General features: G+C 36.0%; 1 protein-coding gene across 1 annotated transcript in view; it reads left to right on the forward strand.

The window, feature by feature from the left end:
• Positions 1-15,146, forward strand: part of LOC122006877 (SAGA-associated factor 29 homolog A-like) — a 28,271-nt gene extending 13,125 nt beyond the window's left edge. The window contains exons 5-9 of the mRNA XM_042562554.1: positions 6,469-6,554; positions 7,074-7,127; positions 13,393-13,546; positions 14,263-14,276; positions 14,917-15,146. Of these exons, the coding sequence (XP_042418488.1) occupies positions 6,469-6,554; positions 7,074-7,127; positions 13,393-13,546; positions 14,263-14,276; positions 14,917-15,019 (411 nt within the window). The 3' untranslated portion in view covers positions 15,020-15,146. The remainder of the gene's footprint in view (positions 1-6,468; positions 6,555-7,073; positions 7,128-13,392; positions 13,547-14,262; positions 14,277-14,916) is intronic.
• The last annotated feature ends 299 nt before the right edge of the window (positions 15,147-15,445 follow it).

The raw sequence follows: 15,445 nt of genomic DNA on the forward strand, positions 1-15,445 counted from the left end.
CCTCACTCTCTTCTTGTATGAATATCTTAAACATTTTATTTGATAACTTATGGATAATAGACTCGGGTGCCACAGACCACATGACTCTCAATTCTAAATTTTTTCACACATAACCCCAGCCCAAGTAACAAAAAAATTATAGTAGCCAATGGATCTTTAGCTACCGTTGCTGGTTTTGGAAATGTTCATCTTACTCCTAACCTTATCCTCAAAAACGTCCTCCATGTACCAAAATTGTCTGCTAACCTTGTTTCCGTTCAAAAATTAACTATTGAACTTCACTATTATGCCATTTTTTCCCGTTCTTATTGTGTTTTCCAGGATCAAGATTCAGGGAGGAGGATTGGACTTGCTAAGGAATATAGTGGTCTTTACTACCTTGAATCCACTAAGAAGAATAATTTGTCTTTGTCCTTTCATAGTTCTTCCAATAAGGACAATATTTGGTTGTATCACAAACGTCTTAGTCATCCCTCTTTTAGAGTTTTAAAGGTCATGTTTCCTCATCTTTTTCAAGGATTGGATGTTTCTGAATTCAGTGTGATGTTTGTGAATTGGCAAAATATTCTCGTGTACCCTTTTCTATTAGTAATAAAAGAAGTTCTACTCCCTTTCATTTAATTCATAGTGACATATGGGGCTCTTCTAATATTCCCAATATTTCTAGGGCTCGATGGTTTGTCTCCTTAATTGATGATTGCACTCGGGTTACATGGGTATTTCTCCTCAAACAGAAATATGATGTCAATATTATTATTCCTAATTTCCACTCAATGATTCAAAATCAATTTGGGGTGAAAATCAAAAGCGTTAGAACTGATAACACTAGAGATTACTTCAACCAAACTTTGTCCTCCTATTTCCAATCCCAGGGATTATTCATGATTCATCTTGTGTTTATACACCCCAATAAAATGGAATAGCAGAAAGGAAAAATGGACACTCACTCAACACTACTCGTGCTATTCTTTTCCACAACAATGCCCCTACATCCTATTGGGGAGAGGCTATCCTTAATGCCATATACATGATAAACATACTTCCTTCACATGTCCTAGATAACAAGAGTCGCATGAAACTCCTCAATGAGTTTTATCCTCTTTTCCGAACCACAAATGGACTTACTCCTAGGATTTTTGGGTGCACTGCTTTTGTTCAAATCCACAGTCCACTTCGACGTAAACTAGATCCTTGTGCCATCAAATGTGTCTTCTTTGGATATTCATCCACTTAAAAAGGGTATAAGTGTTACCACCCTTCATTTCAAAGGTTTTACATCTCGACTGATGTTACCTTCTTTGAACATTCCCCCTTCTTCTCCAAGTCCTATCCTTAGGGGGAGATTTCAATGACAAAAGATAACACTTATGAGTCATTTGAACCTATTAACGCTCTTGATCTTCCTCCTACTCAAGTTCGTATCGAATCACCGTCTATTCCATCTAGTGAGTCTCCTCCTAGTGATACTCTAAGTATCCGTCAAGTGTATTCAAGGAGAAAGACCGTTCCAGAAGCGATACAAATCCAAAAACCTCAACCACAAACCTCCGACCCTGTTGCTGGGATCATGGTAAGTTCAGACCTATTAACCTCTATCCACTGACCTAACAGATAGCCTTGACCTTCCCATTCTTGTTAAAAAAGGTACTAGAGAATGCACTAAGCACCCTCTCTATCCTCTATCTCACTCTCTTAAACACCTATCACTAGCTCACAAAAGATTCATTGTGTGTTTAAATACGATGACTATTCCCAATACTATTTTTGAGGCATTGTCCAAAAAGGGAATAGAGGGATGCCACGAGGGAGGAAATGGATGCATTTGAAAAGAATAAGACATGGGAGGTTGTTGAGAAGCTAAGGGGAAGAACGTTGTTGATTGTAAGTGGATTTTCACATCAAAATATAAAGCAGATGGATCTTTTAAGAGATATAAAGCTAGGTTACTGCAAAAGGTTATACTCAGACTTATGAGACCTTTGCTCGAGTTGCAAAAATGAATACTGTCAGAGTTCTACTATCTTTGGTTGCACACTTCAACTGGCAACTCCTACAGTATGATGTGAAGAATGCATTTCTTCATGGAGATTTAAATTATATGAACCTCCCATCAAGATTTGAAGGGGATACTAGTAATAGAGTATGTAAACTGAGGAAGACTCTTTATGGTCTAAAACAATCTCCTAGGGCATGGTTTGGAAGATTTACGAAAGTCATGAAGAAATCTGGGTATAACCAAAGCTAAGGGGACCATACTCTCTTTGTTAAACACTCAATAGCAAGGAAGGTGACCGCTCTTCTAGTCTATGTAGATGATATCATTGTGATTGGAAATGATGAAAAGGAAAAACATGATCTAAAGCAACAATTAATAAAGAAGTTTGAAATAAAGGAACTGGACAAACTGAAGTACTTCCTTGGTATTGAGGTAGCATACTCTACCAAAGGAATTTTTAGTTCTCGAAGTATGTGACTAATTTATTAGCTGAAATCGAGAAGCTTGGGTGTAAATCGATTTCTAATCCAATGGATCCAAATCACAAGATAGGAGAAGCTAAGGAAAAACCAACTGTTAACAAAAGAATGTATCAGAGGTTGGTTGGTAGGCTCATATACCTTGCTCACACTCGTCTAGACATTGCATATGCTGTGAGTGTAATCAACCAATTCATGCATGATCCAAAAGAATCTCACCTTCAAGCTACTTACGGAGTATTACATTACTTGAAAGACACTTCGAGAAAGGGAAGTTTGTTCAAATGAGACACTAGCTTTAGAAGCTTACACAAATGCAGACTATACAGGTTCTCTAGTAGATAGAAGATCAATTACAGGATATTATACTTTCCTTGGTGGTAATCTAGTGACATGGAGGAGCAAGAAACAAAATGTGGTGGCAAGATCATCTACAGAATCAGAATTTAGAGCCATTGCTCAAGGATTATGTGAATTACTCTGGTTAAAGATTATTTTGGATGATCTGAAAATCAAATTGGAATACCCTATGAAACTCTATTGTGACAATAAGTCAGCTATCAATATTGCTCATAATCCTATTCAATATGATAGGATTATGCATATTGAAATTGATAGATATTTCATTAAGGAAAAATTGGAAGAAGGATTAGTGTGTATGTCCTGTCAGAAGTACAATTGGCTGATGTGTTAACAAAGGGACTGAACACTTCTACATTTCACAATCTCACAGTCAAGCTGGGAATGAAAAACATCTATTCCTCAGCTTGAGGGGAGTGTCAAACAACTGTCACAGCTGTGAACATATTTGACAAGCTGTGAAAAGATTTCACAGCTTGTTTAGCTGTGTCTAACCGCTGTGAATAGATTTCACAACTTGTACAAAAATATAACAGCTCTGAGCACAAAGTAGGAAATCAAGGGATTTAGTTAGAAAGATATTAATTTTTTATATACAGAATAATTAGTTTCCTATTTTCTCTTCCATTGTAATGTTGTATATAATGGGTATTCCCATTCTGAATGTAAACAATTTTTTGAGTAATATCAATTCACATTTTTTCACATGAAGGACGTAAATTGGTCGTGTTGTTGGTTGCTCTTGCATCAGATGCCCCTAGTTTGAAAAGAGCTGGTCTTCGAATTTAGAGTACTGTTTTGGATTCCACAACTTAGGTGCTTCACAACTGATCTAAAAAGCGATACAATCTATATATCTCGCTAAGGAAAGACAACAGGACTACGCTGAGAAGGCCATGCTTTAAGAATGTCCATTGATAACATAATGAAGTGAGCCCTTTTCTGAACCAAGGACTGGCTTTCAGTTATGCAACTGTCATAAGAAACTCCATTGTCACTATAACCTGATCAAAAATATTCTGCACAGTTATAGTTATATCACTGTTGAAGACAAATTCGTTTTCAAGTTGATTCCCAACAACGATGGAAAATCGAACTGCACAAAGCACACTCTTTTCTCCTGCAACCATAGAAGTGTTGGGGGGCCTCATTGCTGTACCACGAGCATGACAAAGATCTGTAGAGAAATTTCTGAATCTGAAATACCAGCTCCTGAATTCTGTAATGATCTCTGAATAACTCAGTAGGCTTGCTAGTCACTCCAACTTTGTTTCAATACATGGATCAATACTCAAGTATAGAAAGGAACCTTGTTTAGAAGGATTGAAGCATAAGAGAGTTGTTCTCAATGAACTTAGAGCTTCCCTTCCAATCTGATCATCCATCCGTTTGCTCAAACTCAATCTGTCAAAAACGTTACTGACCTTGGTTGCATCCTCAGCAGTTTCAGCAGTAGTTTTATTTGGTCCTTGTCTTCCCAAGATTAATTCATCTACTCAATTATTTAAACTATTCTACATGGGCATACCATGCGGTAAAACATTGTGAGTGTTGAGCACCAACTCCAGCAAGACTTCCTAGTGGACAAAGAGGTGGCTGTTCTGAGGAACAAACGACAGCAGCTATGCATGCACTAAGAGAGTTCAAGTCCATCACATGCATGCATGCAGCAGTGGCTTTTGCTAGTTTGGTGGTGCTTTCCGCTGCACTTGTATCCAATGGCATGACACCAAACAGAAACCTCAGGTGGCGAAAAATGGCCATGCAGATGATACGGGCTACCTCACTTCCCTGGCTAGGAAGTTCAAGGTACCTGGAGAGTAGTTTACGGCCTTTTGGAAGAGAAAGTAGGCAAAAAAAACACTAGATCATCCTCTAGGTTTGCCCCAAATTGGCCGGAATGACTGAGAGGATCAACTAGATGAAAAGTTGTAGCAACTTCTTGCTGGAGCATCTCTCTTTTTCTCTTGAGTTGATAGCCACCCTCTTGTAGCTGACTGAATTGCAATATGCGATCAAGATCATCTACATCAAGTAAAAGGCAGAGACCATCCTCAATGGTGATCCTAGCAGCCAACATAGGCTCCTGGTCTAAGGGCTTTGCAGAAGATTTCTGGTCAGGAATATTATCTGCAGATGCTGATTTTGGTTCAACCTCAAGAACAAGATGAGGTCTACGGATTAGATCGATGAGGTTGGAAGCAGGGTAGACCCAAGAGCAAAGTAGGGGGCCGCGCCGTCACGGACAAGGTCGGAAGGGTCAACGAGAGAGTGCCTAGGCATGACGAGCATGTCGCGTGTAGGGGTGAGGTTGACGGCAAGAGGTCAGTGTGGGTAGGACTCAAGGAGCCAAATGACTACGAGAAGGTGGTACATGACACCCCGGAAGGAGATCGGCATGGAGGAGGTGTGCGGAGCGGCCGTTGTTGTGGGTGAATGAGGAGGCGCGTGGGCGGGAGGGAAGACAAACCCCATATGGCACCCAAATGCTGGCGGATGTGCCACTTCATGTCCTTGGCGTAGGACCACACCGACGGTCCCCATTGTGGCAGGGTATTTGTGAGGAACTACTGAACTTGCTGGATGCTAGGCTCCGAAGCCAATGGTGGAGGAGTTGCCTCTAGGTTTAAACGAAAATAATTTTTTATTCAAATCAAAACCAAACTCAACGTGCTTTTACAAGAGTCCTAACTCTTGATTAAATAGCCTAAGAAATAAGAAAAAGTCACAGTAAAAGAAAACTAACTTTTAGAAAAGAAACTAATCCTAAAAATTTAAAACAAATAAAAGAAAAAGTTAAAAAGACCAAATCTAGAGTTCGTTAAAAGATAGAGCGTAACATGCCCATGCCAGGGGGCACTAGCTGGCCGTGTCGGCCATTAAAAAGACGATTCTGCCTCCTCCGGACTCCAAATAGAGCGCAACCATGTCAAGAGGCCACTAGCTTGTCATCTTCCTTGTCAGTAGTCTCGATCATCCTTCAAGACCCAACAAGGAGGCTGGTAGTCTCGTTTTCTTCTCATCACAACTCGAATGGGAACATAGCCGTATCGGAGGACATAAATTGGTCGTGCTGCTGCATGCTCGTGCACCACTTTGCTAGATGTAGAAGTCTATGGTATCTATTTGCATGCCATAATTAGAAAATTTTATAGTTGTGAATTAGTAGAGAACTGTTTTGGCTTGTATACTTGATTGAGTGAATAGGAGGCGAGAAGGGAGCTGGTGCCACAAAGAATCAGATAGATTGATGATCTTTTTTGCTTTTATTTTTTATGGGCATTTTAATGCCTTTCCTCCCCCTCCCATTTTCGATACTATTCATCCTCTCAAATAAACAAGCCATTACTATAAAAGAAAATTATCTCTCTTACTCTCTCTCCCCTTCCTCCTCATGGTCTATGCTTCTTTTCGACGTTACCTGTTTCTATGCTTCTTTTCTTAAATTGTTCCTGTTCAATACTTATTTTGCATTAGCAAAAGTTGTTTTTGCAAGGTTTATCTTATGCTTTTAACAAATTACTTGATGCAGTTAGTGAAGAGTTTGAGTTTTTAGCCACACGATTTGTTCATACTGCAGCATTACTATTTATCTTTATTAACATTTCAATCGGAATATAATCTCTGTTTCAGGTTGCAGCTAGGGTCTCTGATGATAATGCCGAAAAAGATGAGTGGTTTGTTGTGAAAGTCACAAATTTTGACAAGGATACGAAGGAGTAAGCCTTTTGCACATTAACATTAATATTTTGACTTGATTTCATATGAACTTGCCAAATTAACTTTGTAGGTTTTGGATATTGTTTTTTTCCATAATTAATTATTCACTATTGTGTTTAAAAGATGGGAAAGAAAGAAGCTCAGTGTCAATGACTGTGAATTAAAAGTTAAGGTTGCACTAGCTTGAACTAGTACAATAACGAGAAATGAGATGGTGAGAAATGAGCTCGTACTATACATATAAAAGTATTTAGCTATTATTAGATGTTGGAAAGTCATGCAATCTCTTTATGTAATGAAGATTGAATTGTCATTTTGGGTTGCCCTAAAAGCATTTATATATAGGCATATATATGATAACTCTATATTACTACTCATAGATGGGCACATATGTCATTTTGCCTTTGAAAGGCTATCCATTATCCATTTTGGTTTACATTTGTGTATACTAATCCAAAATTGCAATTTTATGTGAAGAGTAGTATGAAGCCTTATTTACTATTTGTGAAAATATGCAGATTTGAAGTGCTTGATGAGGAACCTGGTGATGACGAAGAAAGTACACAACAAAGGTAACCTTGATTGTTCGAAAAGTTCTCATTTCATAATCACTAAAGTTAAAAATTAAAACTTAATTGGTTGCAAACTTTTTAAATTTTGAGGACTGAGGTGATCAAACTAATCAACAAATATAAACAAAAGAATAAACATATATTAGCAATGTAATTAATTATTAAGCAACAATTAATTTCAATAAAAAATTAATTACAAGATACAACTTATACTATGTAAAATTAATTATGTTATTAATAATAATTAATCAAATAAGTATCAAAACTGTACCAACACAAGACGATACAATACTGAAATTGTATTGATTCGATCAGAGAACGAAACTCTGGCACAACTCAAAATTTTAAGTTTGTTTAAAAGTATTTTTATAGTATGTAGTAAGCAAGCAAGATGGCGTTGATACTTTATGCCTTGGATTAGTTTACAAGATTGAGAACATATGTAATCACTTCTTTGAGGATATTATTCAGAAGAAGTTTGATGGAAACGTAAGTTCACTCATCAAGTTCCCATTCCCTCCATTTGCTCAGGGTGGGAATGAAAAAGATTAAAACATATGATTGGTGATAATATAAGTTCCTAAAAGAAAAGTTACTTTGTTTATTCTATTAGTCCAAGGTTGAATGATCATAATGACCAAATGGTTAATTTTTGTGATTACTGGTAGGGTGTTTATCAAAACTTGCTATGATTTAGCTTCTTTATTTAAAATGAAAACCTAGGTACTATGTTCCAAATTTAATTGAATAATCAAATGTTTGCTTTACATTCATAATCTATTTCCCCAATCAATTTTAAAAGGATTTTTTTTGTCTATTTTCTTTTTCACTTTTGTACTTACTACTTCTTAAAAGTGATGGGGTAGTCTCATTTGCTACTTATTTGAGTGTCAATAAGCTTGTGGGTTATGGAGGTATAGTCGCTAACTAATGGAATAAGATTTGAACTCTTTCTACTTAAGTGCCAATTAGTGATGGGCTATGCATACATGAGATATAATCACTAATTAATGGAACAACATAGGAACCCTTTCTACTTGTTATCAAAATCTTTCCTCCCCCTCTCTCTTCATTGTTGCCCCATTCTTCTGTATCACCCTTATTGACTATGCCACTATCACCCCTTCCCATCCATGCTTAAGATTCTCCTTTTTTTCCCTTTTGTTTGCTCATTGCAAACATCTCTCCTCCACAAGCCTCCCTATAAACCCCTTCTTTTGCCACTTTCGTCTTTCTAAGCATTCCCTCCCTTTGTTAAACCCTAGGATTCTAACCTCTGCGAGTTCCATGACCAAATTCTTCTTTGTTAAACTCTTTTTCTGTATGAATTCCATCACTAGATTCTCTAGTCACTTGGATCCCTTGGTGGCAAATAGACACTTGATTCCTAGCATTGCCAGCTCCCTCTTCTTCTTCTTCTTCTTCTTCCAATTGTCTTCTTCCTCCAACAATCCACAACATTGGATCCACCCTCAATCCCTCTGCTTCTGTTTACCAAAAACCATCTTCTACCCTCAGTAAATCTCCTCCTAGAACTTGTTTTCACCTCAGATTCACTTGATCACCTCCCTTAAGCCCCAAATATAATGGATAGATCTTATCTTTTCTCTCTTCCTAGGACAAGAAATAGTACATTATTCTGGTTGGTATGTAATTCTTTGACTGCATAAACTATTCTTTCTTTTCTCTTCCTAGGCTTACTGTTGATGAGGATGCCACTTAATCAGCATTTCAAAGTATAGATCTCAATTTTTTTTTTCCTTTTAAAAATGATTTCTCAAACATATGCAGTTGATTCTAACTGATTTAGTGATGCTCCTCTACACTTCTGAGATATTATAGGATATACTCCGGTGGTTGTAATCTCTCAAGCAAACTGTATTTTACATATAAGGATATTTTCAATTAGAAGGAATGATCCTCTTGTTAAAAGGCTAGTTTCTTATTACCTGAAGTTTCCCTCAAGATAGCTGATGTTCCAATGTGCGAGTTCTATTAGGTAAAGCTAATGATTAGAGGCATCAAGGGTGCAATGCCTTGGATCTATTCTCAAACTTTAAATAGGTAGGATAATGTAGTTGCTCCATTGAGCTGTGTTGAGTAATTGAGAGCTCCAATTGGGCTATGTTTTGGTAAGAATTGGCGAAGCAAGATGAACCAAAAGAGAGGAATATAGTGCCCAACTATGCACTAACGTATATATCATAAAGGATGTTGGTTGATTAAGACAACAAGATGGTAGCATAATTGTGGTCATGGAAGTTGAAATCCTCTAAGGAGCGTGTAAATAATTCACTTGCCAAATCAAATATCTCTGGAAATGGATGACACTTAAGTGTGTGACCCACATTCAATCATTGGGGTGAGCACAATGCCATGATGAGGAGGAGGAAATGGTGAGCATTGCAAAACTCAAGGTGTGAGCTTGGGTGGAGCGGTCTTGGTGTAGATCTTAGTGGTAGTAGCAAACCTTCATATGAGAACTTTGAAGACTTAAAGATGAGAACTTTGAAGACTGAAGATGGGAAGGGTTTCAGATGAACAACACTTGCACATGGCAAGTGGGATGAACTTGTCCTATATCATGTATTCATGTTATCTCCATGGATAAGTTCTAAAGCTCAACCATGAAGAGTTGCAGATGGCTAAATTTCAATCTGGTCTTGATGATTCTCATAGTGTCACATGGTCACATCCACTTATAGAAGCTAGTGTATCACATTCTGATGCTCTGCCATGCAGTCTTTGACTTTCACACTTGCCCTCCTTATACATCGACAATCTCATTCTTCATCTGAAGTTATTGCTCATATTGCGGTATGAATTGTAGGGGTTGTGTGGGTGTGGACATGTTCATGTATGAAGTGCATTTCCACCATATGTTCATTATGGTTGCACCAACCATTCAGCAAAGCTTTATCAGGAGAAACTTGTTGACCCTCTATTGCATGTGTCACTAGCACATTTTGCTCTAGCATCTTAAACTGTTACCATTAGTTCTGTGAAGCATAAGCAGTATAGTCTTTGTTCAGAATTGCATCTAATTTATCCAAATTTGTTACCTCCTCTAGTATTGCTTTTGTGGTAAATTCAAAGACTCCATTGTTGCTTCATTCTAGTGAATTTTCTTTTGTGACATGGAACCCTGAATTGTTCTCCACTCTTCACCTTGTCTTTGTGACATTTCTCTATTGCTAATTGATCAAACATTCCCTTTCACTGACAAGGTCTTTACACATTTCTCCATTATTCTTGTTTCACAATTTCCTTTAAATTTTTTATCCTTATCAAAATTTCAAATTGTTGTGTCTATTTTATTATACTAATGATAGGTGGTGGTTATGAGTCTGTTGGAGTTTACTACCTCATTGGTTATTTCTATATCTTGCTCTATCTACCACTAGCATCTGACATTGTTGTCTTGGCCCCTCATTCGTGTCCAAAATAAAAAGTTTGTTAGTCAATCTTCCAACCTTCCTAATCAAGTCGAATGCAAAGAAAGTGAACATGGTAGATACTATTGTCACTATAATCTCGGCAACTTGGACATTCTAGGTTCAAGCTCAATTTGAATAATGTTTTTTTTGTTATTTTATGATCTTTATTAATGATCATTCTTAATTAATCTATGTAGAACAACACCGTCTTAAGTCGTTGATGTACTTTAAGCATTAAATTTTAACTTTTAACTTTAATTAAAATTTTGTGCATTAATAATGTCCCTTGAATGTATGTAGTCCGCCTTTTACCTCATTGTTTAATTCTAAATCTTGCTCTATCTACCACTATCATCTGACATTGTTGTCTTGGCCCCTTGTTTGTGTCCAAAATAAAAAGTTTGTTAGTCAATCTTCCAACCTTCCTAATCAAGTCATATGCAAAGAAAGTGATCATGATAGACACTATTGCCACTATAATCTCGGCAACTTGGACATTCTAGGTTCAAGTTCAATTCGAATAATGTTTTGTTGTTGTTTTATTATCTTTATTAATGATCATTCTTAATTAATCTATGTAGAACAACACCCTCCTAAGTCCTTGATATACTTTAAGCATAAAATTTTAATTTTTAACTTTAATTAAACTTTTGTGCATTAATAATGTCCCTTGAATATATGTAGTCCGTCTTTGACCTCATTGATTATTTCTAAATCTTGCTCTATCTACCACTAGCATCTGACATTGTTGTCTTGGCCCCTTGTTTGTGCCCAAAATAAAAAGTTTGTTAGTCAATCTTCCAACCTTCCTAATCGAGTCCAATGCAAAGAAAGTGAACATGATAGACACTATTGTCACTGTAATCTCGACAACTTGGACATTAATTCAAATAATGTTTTTTTGTTATTTTGTTATCTTTATTGATGATCATTCTTAATTAATCTATGTAGAACACAACCCTTTTAAGTCCTTGATGTACTTTAAGCATAAAATTTTAATTTTTAACTTTAATTAAAATTTTGTGCATTAATAATGCCCCTTGAATATATGTAATCCACCTTTGCATATTGCTTTTCTTCATAAGGTGTCATTTACCAAATGACATGTACCATTGCTTCGTAGCAAATGGGTTGTTGAGCTCAAGAATCATCAGCTTCTCGAAAGTGCAGCAAAGCATATCATGCATGATTTATTTAGACATAGCACCAATGGGATGGTAGTTCTGGTAGTATATGTTGCTATTTTCTTTTGACAAGCAATGAAGAGCAAGGCATCACAAATGAGTTTGCTACAAAATTTTGGTAAATTCAAGATATCTTGGAGGGAATGTTACTTATAGTTCTAAAGGTGCATTCCTATCCTGAAAGAATTATGTTGATCTTATCATGTCTAACCTGGATGCAAACCTATAGATGCTCTGCTTGTCCTATATCATAATCTTTGGTCAAGGAATGATGATGATTTTTGAAGATTGTTTTTGTCATCTAATACTTAAAATAAAGCTCATTTATGTTGCATATCTTAATAGTCAGTGCTATTTGTTAGTAAACAGAGAAGCCTAAAAATTCTTGTCTAGTATTAAGAGTTTTACACTATATTAAAGAGGTTTAAAAGAAAGATTTACTCTATAAGAATGAACACCTGAAATTGAAGCATTCTACTAATGATAGAAGATCCAATTCAAGAATTGCAACTATGTTATAGCAACCTAGTAATGTAAAATATCAAGAGATAAGTGTTGTAGCTCCCTCTAGTGATGACCGAGTTTAACGTATGGGTCCAATCAAAGACCAAAACTTTGCCATAGCTCTTTGACACGGCTCAAGATTTTAAACTTCTATCGAACAAGTCTTAACCCTGAACATCTCATATTCAATGTATTGGATGGATGGGTATACATTATGATAAATGATTTTGTATTGCACGAAATTTAGTGATTTTTGAACACGCTAAATAATAAAGATGATTGCCACTACGCATAAGATGATGCTATGCCAAACAAGATCAATGCAACATGAAAAGGATAGACTTCTAAGCCACTTAGTGGGAATGAATTTATGTTCTTATGTGACGTGAGGCGTGATAGATGTTTATGCTCCAATTTGAGTGTTGTAAGTTATGAGTTTAGCCTTAATTGCTACTTTAGTGACATTAGCCTCAGGGATTATAACTTTTAAATACATGAGCTTTCTTCTCTAATATACTTTTGAAGATGATATTAATTTGATATTTTCTTTTTTCACACTCTGTAATAATTGCCAATAAACTGGTAATTGTTAGCAACTTTTCATCTTGTCAGGTAGTAAAAATCTCCTATATTGTCCTCAACATTCAGTTTGTTCCTTCACCTGTGCTCCTGAATGTTAGCTGTGGCTACTATCGTGTGTGTGCACTTTTCTTCATATGTTTTGAAATCCTTTTTGTTCCTTGAATTATTAGTGTCCTGTGCTCCTCATAAGTATGTGGATTTCTTATAGAATTACATTTTTTATTTTTCACGGAACTGAAATGTGACTGCAGATTGTTTATCCATGGGAAAATATTGGAATATTGATTTCACTTGTAAGGACCAAGTGGTAGTTCTTGAAGTTTTATATTTAAATATCAGTTCCATCTAGAAATCATGTATTTCACTTATGGCTTGGTCATCTGGTCTTGTTTAATTGTAGCCAGTCAGTGTTGTATTTGCATGGTTATCTGTTGATAAACACAGTATACACCTAATAGATATAGGATTGCCCTTTGTTAATTTTCATTTCTTATGTGAAATTAATGAACATTGACCCATGTGTCCCTGATGATAATTTTTTCTTAACAACAATTCCAGGAAGTACAAGTTACCTGCATCTCATATTATTCCTTTTCCAAAGAAAAATGACCCTTCTAGTGCACCAGAATTCCAGCCAGGCAGACATGTATTGGCTGTCTACCCTTGCACTACTGCTTTGTACAAGGCAACTGTGGTCAATTCTCATCGCAAGGTTATTTTTTTATATTTTAATTTGCCAAACTTTAGCATGGTTGGAAATATATGAAATGCTTACACAACATTCCCATGCATGTGGATCATTTTTGGCATATGTTGTTTGGCACTGGAGTGTGCTTGGTCGTGCAATTACGTAATGCCATATGACATGATACTATAATCAAGGTTTAAAATTTCGACCCATCTCGGAGTTTCAATATATGATCGGAATAATAGGGTTTTGGCATGTGTCGTGCTAATACAGATTCAGTATTTTTTGGAATATAAAATATAGTAATTAAAAATATTTTTATTAATATTTGATTGTTATAAATATATATTATTAAGTTATATTTGAGATGTTGAATATTGAGTTTAAGTTTTGATATTATCTTATGCCATGCTTGAATATTGAGTTTAAGTTTAAGTTATATTTTAACAATTTGTTACAGGTTAAAATAATTTATAAAAAATTTCAATTATAAAACAGGCATATCAGTCAGATTTTGTTTAGTAGTTTAACTTGCCCTTTTTGCATGGAATACATCTAGTACTTTGTAATAGCTCTGTAAGAAATGACAATTTTCTGTTATATGTGACATTACAGACTTGCCATATTTAATTTATGATGTTCTCTGAAAAATACATTTTCTTCTACATTCTTTTGAAGCACATAACAACATATTTATTTCTCTTTTCTCATGGTTCCCTGTTTTGGCTGGACACTTGCAGAGAAAAACCGACGAGTAAGCAATCTCTTTCCCTTCTCATTTAGACATTTATTGCTGCTATTTGCTCTAACCTTTTAGATTAGCTAGCTCTGTTATTTTTGCAAGATCCTATAGGGAAGGTACAGAATCATGGTTATGCACCTCATATGTAATACCACTTCACTGATACTTGCATTAAGAATCTTAAAATCAGTTTAGTTTTTTACTTGGAAAAAAAATCAGTTGAATAACACCATCTTGAATAGTCCTTTATCATCATTAGTTTGTAGATAAGAACCTCTTAGAGAAGAATTATGTTATTTCTTGAAAGAAACAAGGATCAAAAGTCCTGTGTCTTGCTAAATTAGAGGGATTATCATCGAAAATTCAACAGATTGTCCTAGTCAGACTCCAAATGTCATCAGAGGTCTTTTACATTTGGATCTTTGCATTGTCTTCCCAACGTGTTCGTACGTAGTTATTAGATCTTTCAGTCAGTGACTTCTTGTTTCGAATATAAACAACATCGTTCTAACAATAATCAAGGCAACTTGAAATTATTATATCACACGTTGCCTCAGCTCTACCATGATTTTTTGTTCTTAAGTTTTGCGTTTATTAACTTATCTGATATGGTCTGTTTTTTTTTTTTTTTGTTGTTGTTGTTGGTTTCAAGTTATCTTCTTGAGTTTGATGACGACGAAGAAGATGGATCGTTACCTCAAAGAAGTGTTCCATTCTACAAAGTTGTGCCACTTCCAGATGGACATCGGCAATGACCGTGCCATGTTGTATAATTGCAAAATCTGATACCAAGAATCAGAACTTCTCTAACAGGGCCTATCAATAGGGCATGTTGTACCCAAGATTTTAATTCTTATTGTAGTCTTTATGTTAATTCTCTAACAGGCCTTCTTGTAGTCTTTATGTTAATTCTTGAGAGCTTTCCCAAAACTTTAGAAGTTAGCTCTGTTTCCTATCCTCACTCGAGACTAAGCTAAACCAAGTGCTCCACCACCAGAACTAACATTGGCCAACCATAACTCATCTCCATTCAATAGATCAATGCATCGACTTAAGTGAGTAGAGCCCACCCCAGATGAAGCTCTATCTTATGTGATTTTTTACTTTACTCAGATGAACTCAACTAAGACTTGAGCCACTTTAGGTTGCTTCACAACTTTAGATCATCAGATTGCAAACTT

This window comes from Zingiber officinale, chromosome 7B (genome assembly GCF_018446385.1).
Source record: "Zingiber officinale cultivar Zhangliang chromosome 7B, Zo_v1.1, whole genome shotgun sequence".
Classification (NCBI taxonomy): Eukaryota; Viridiplantae; Streptophyta; class Magnoliopsida; order Zingiberales; family Zingiberaceae; genus Zingiber; species Zingiber officinale.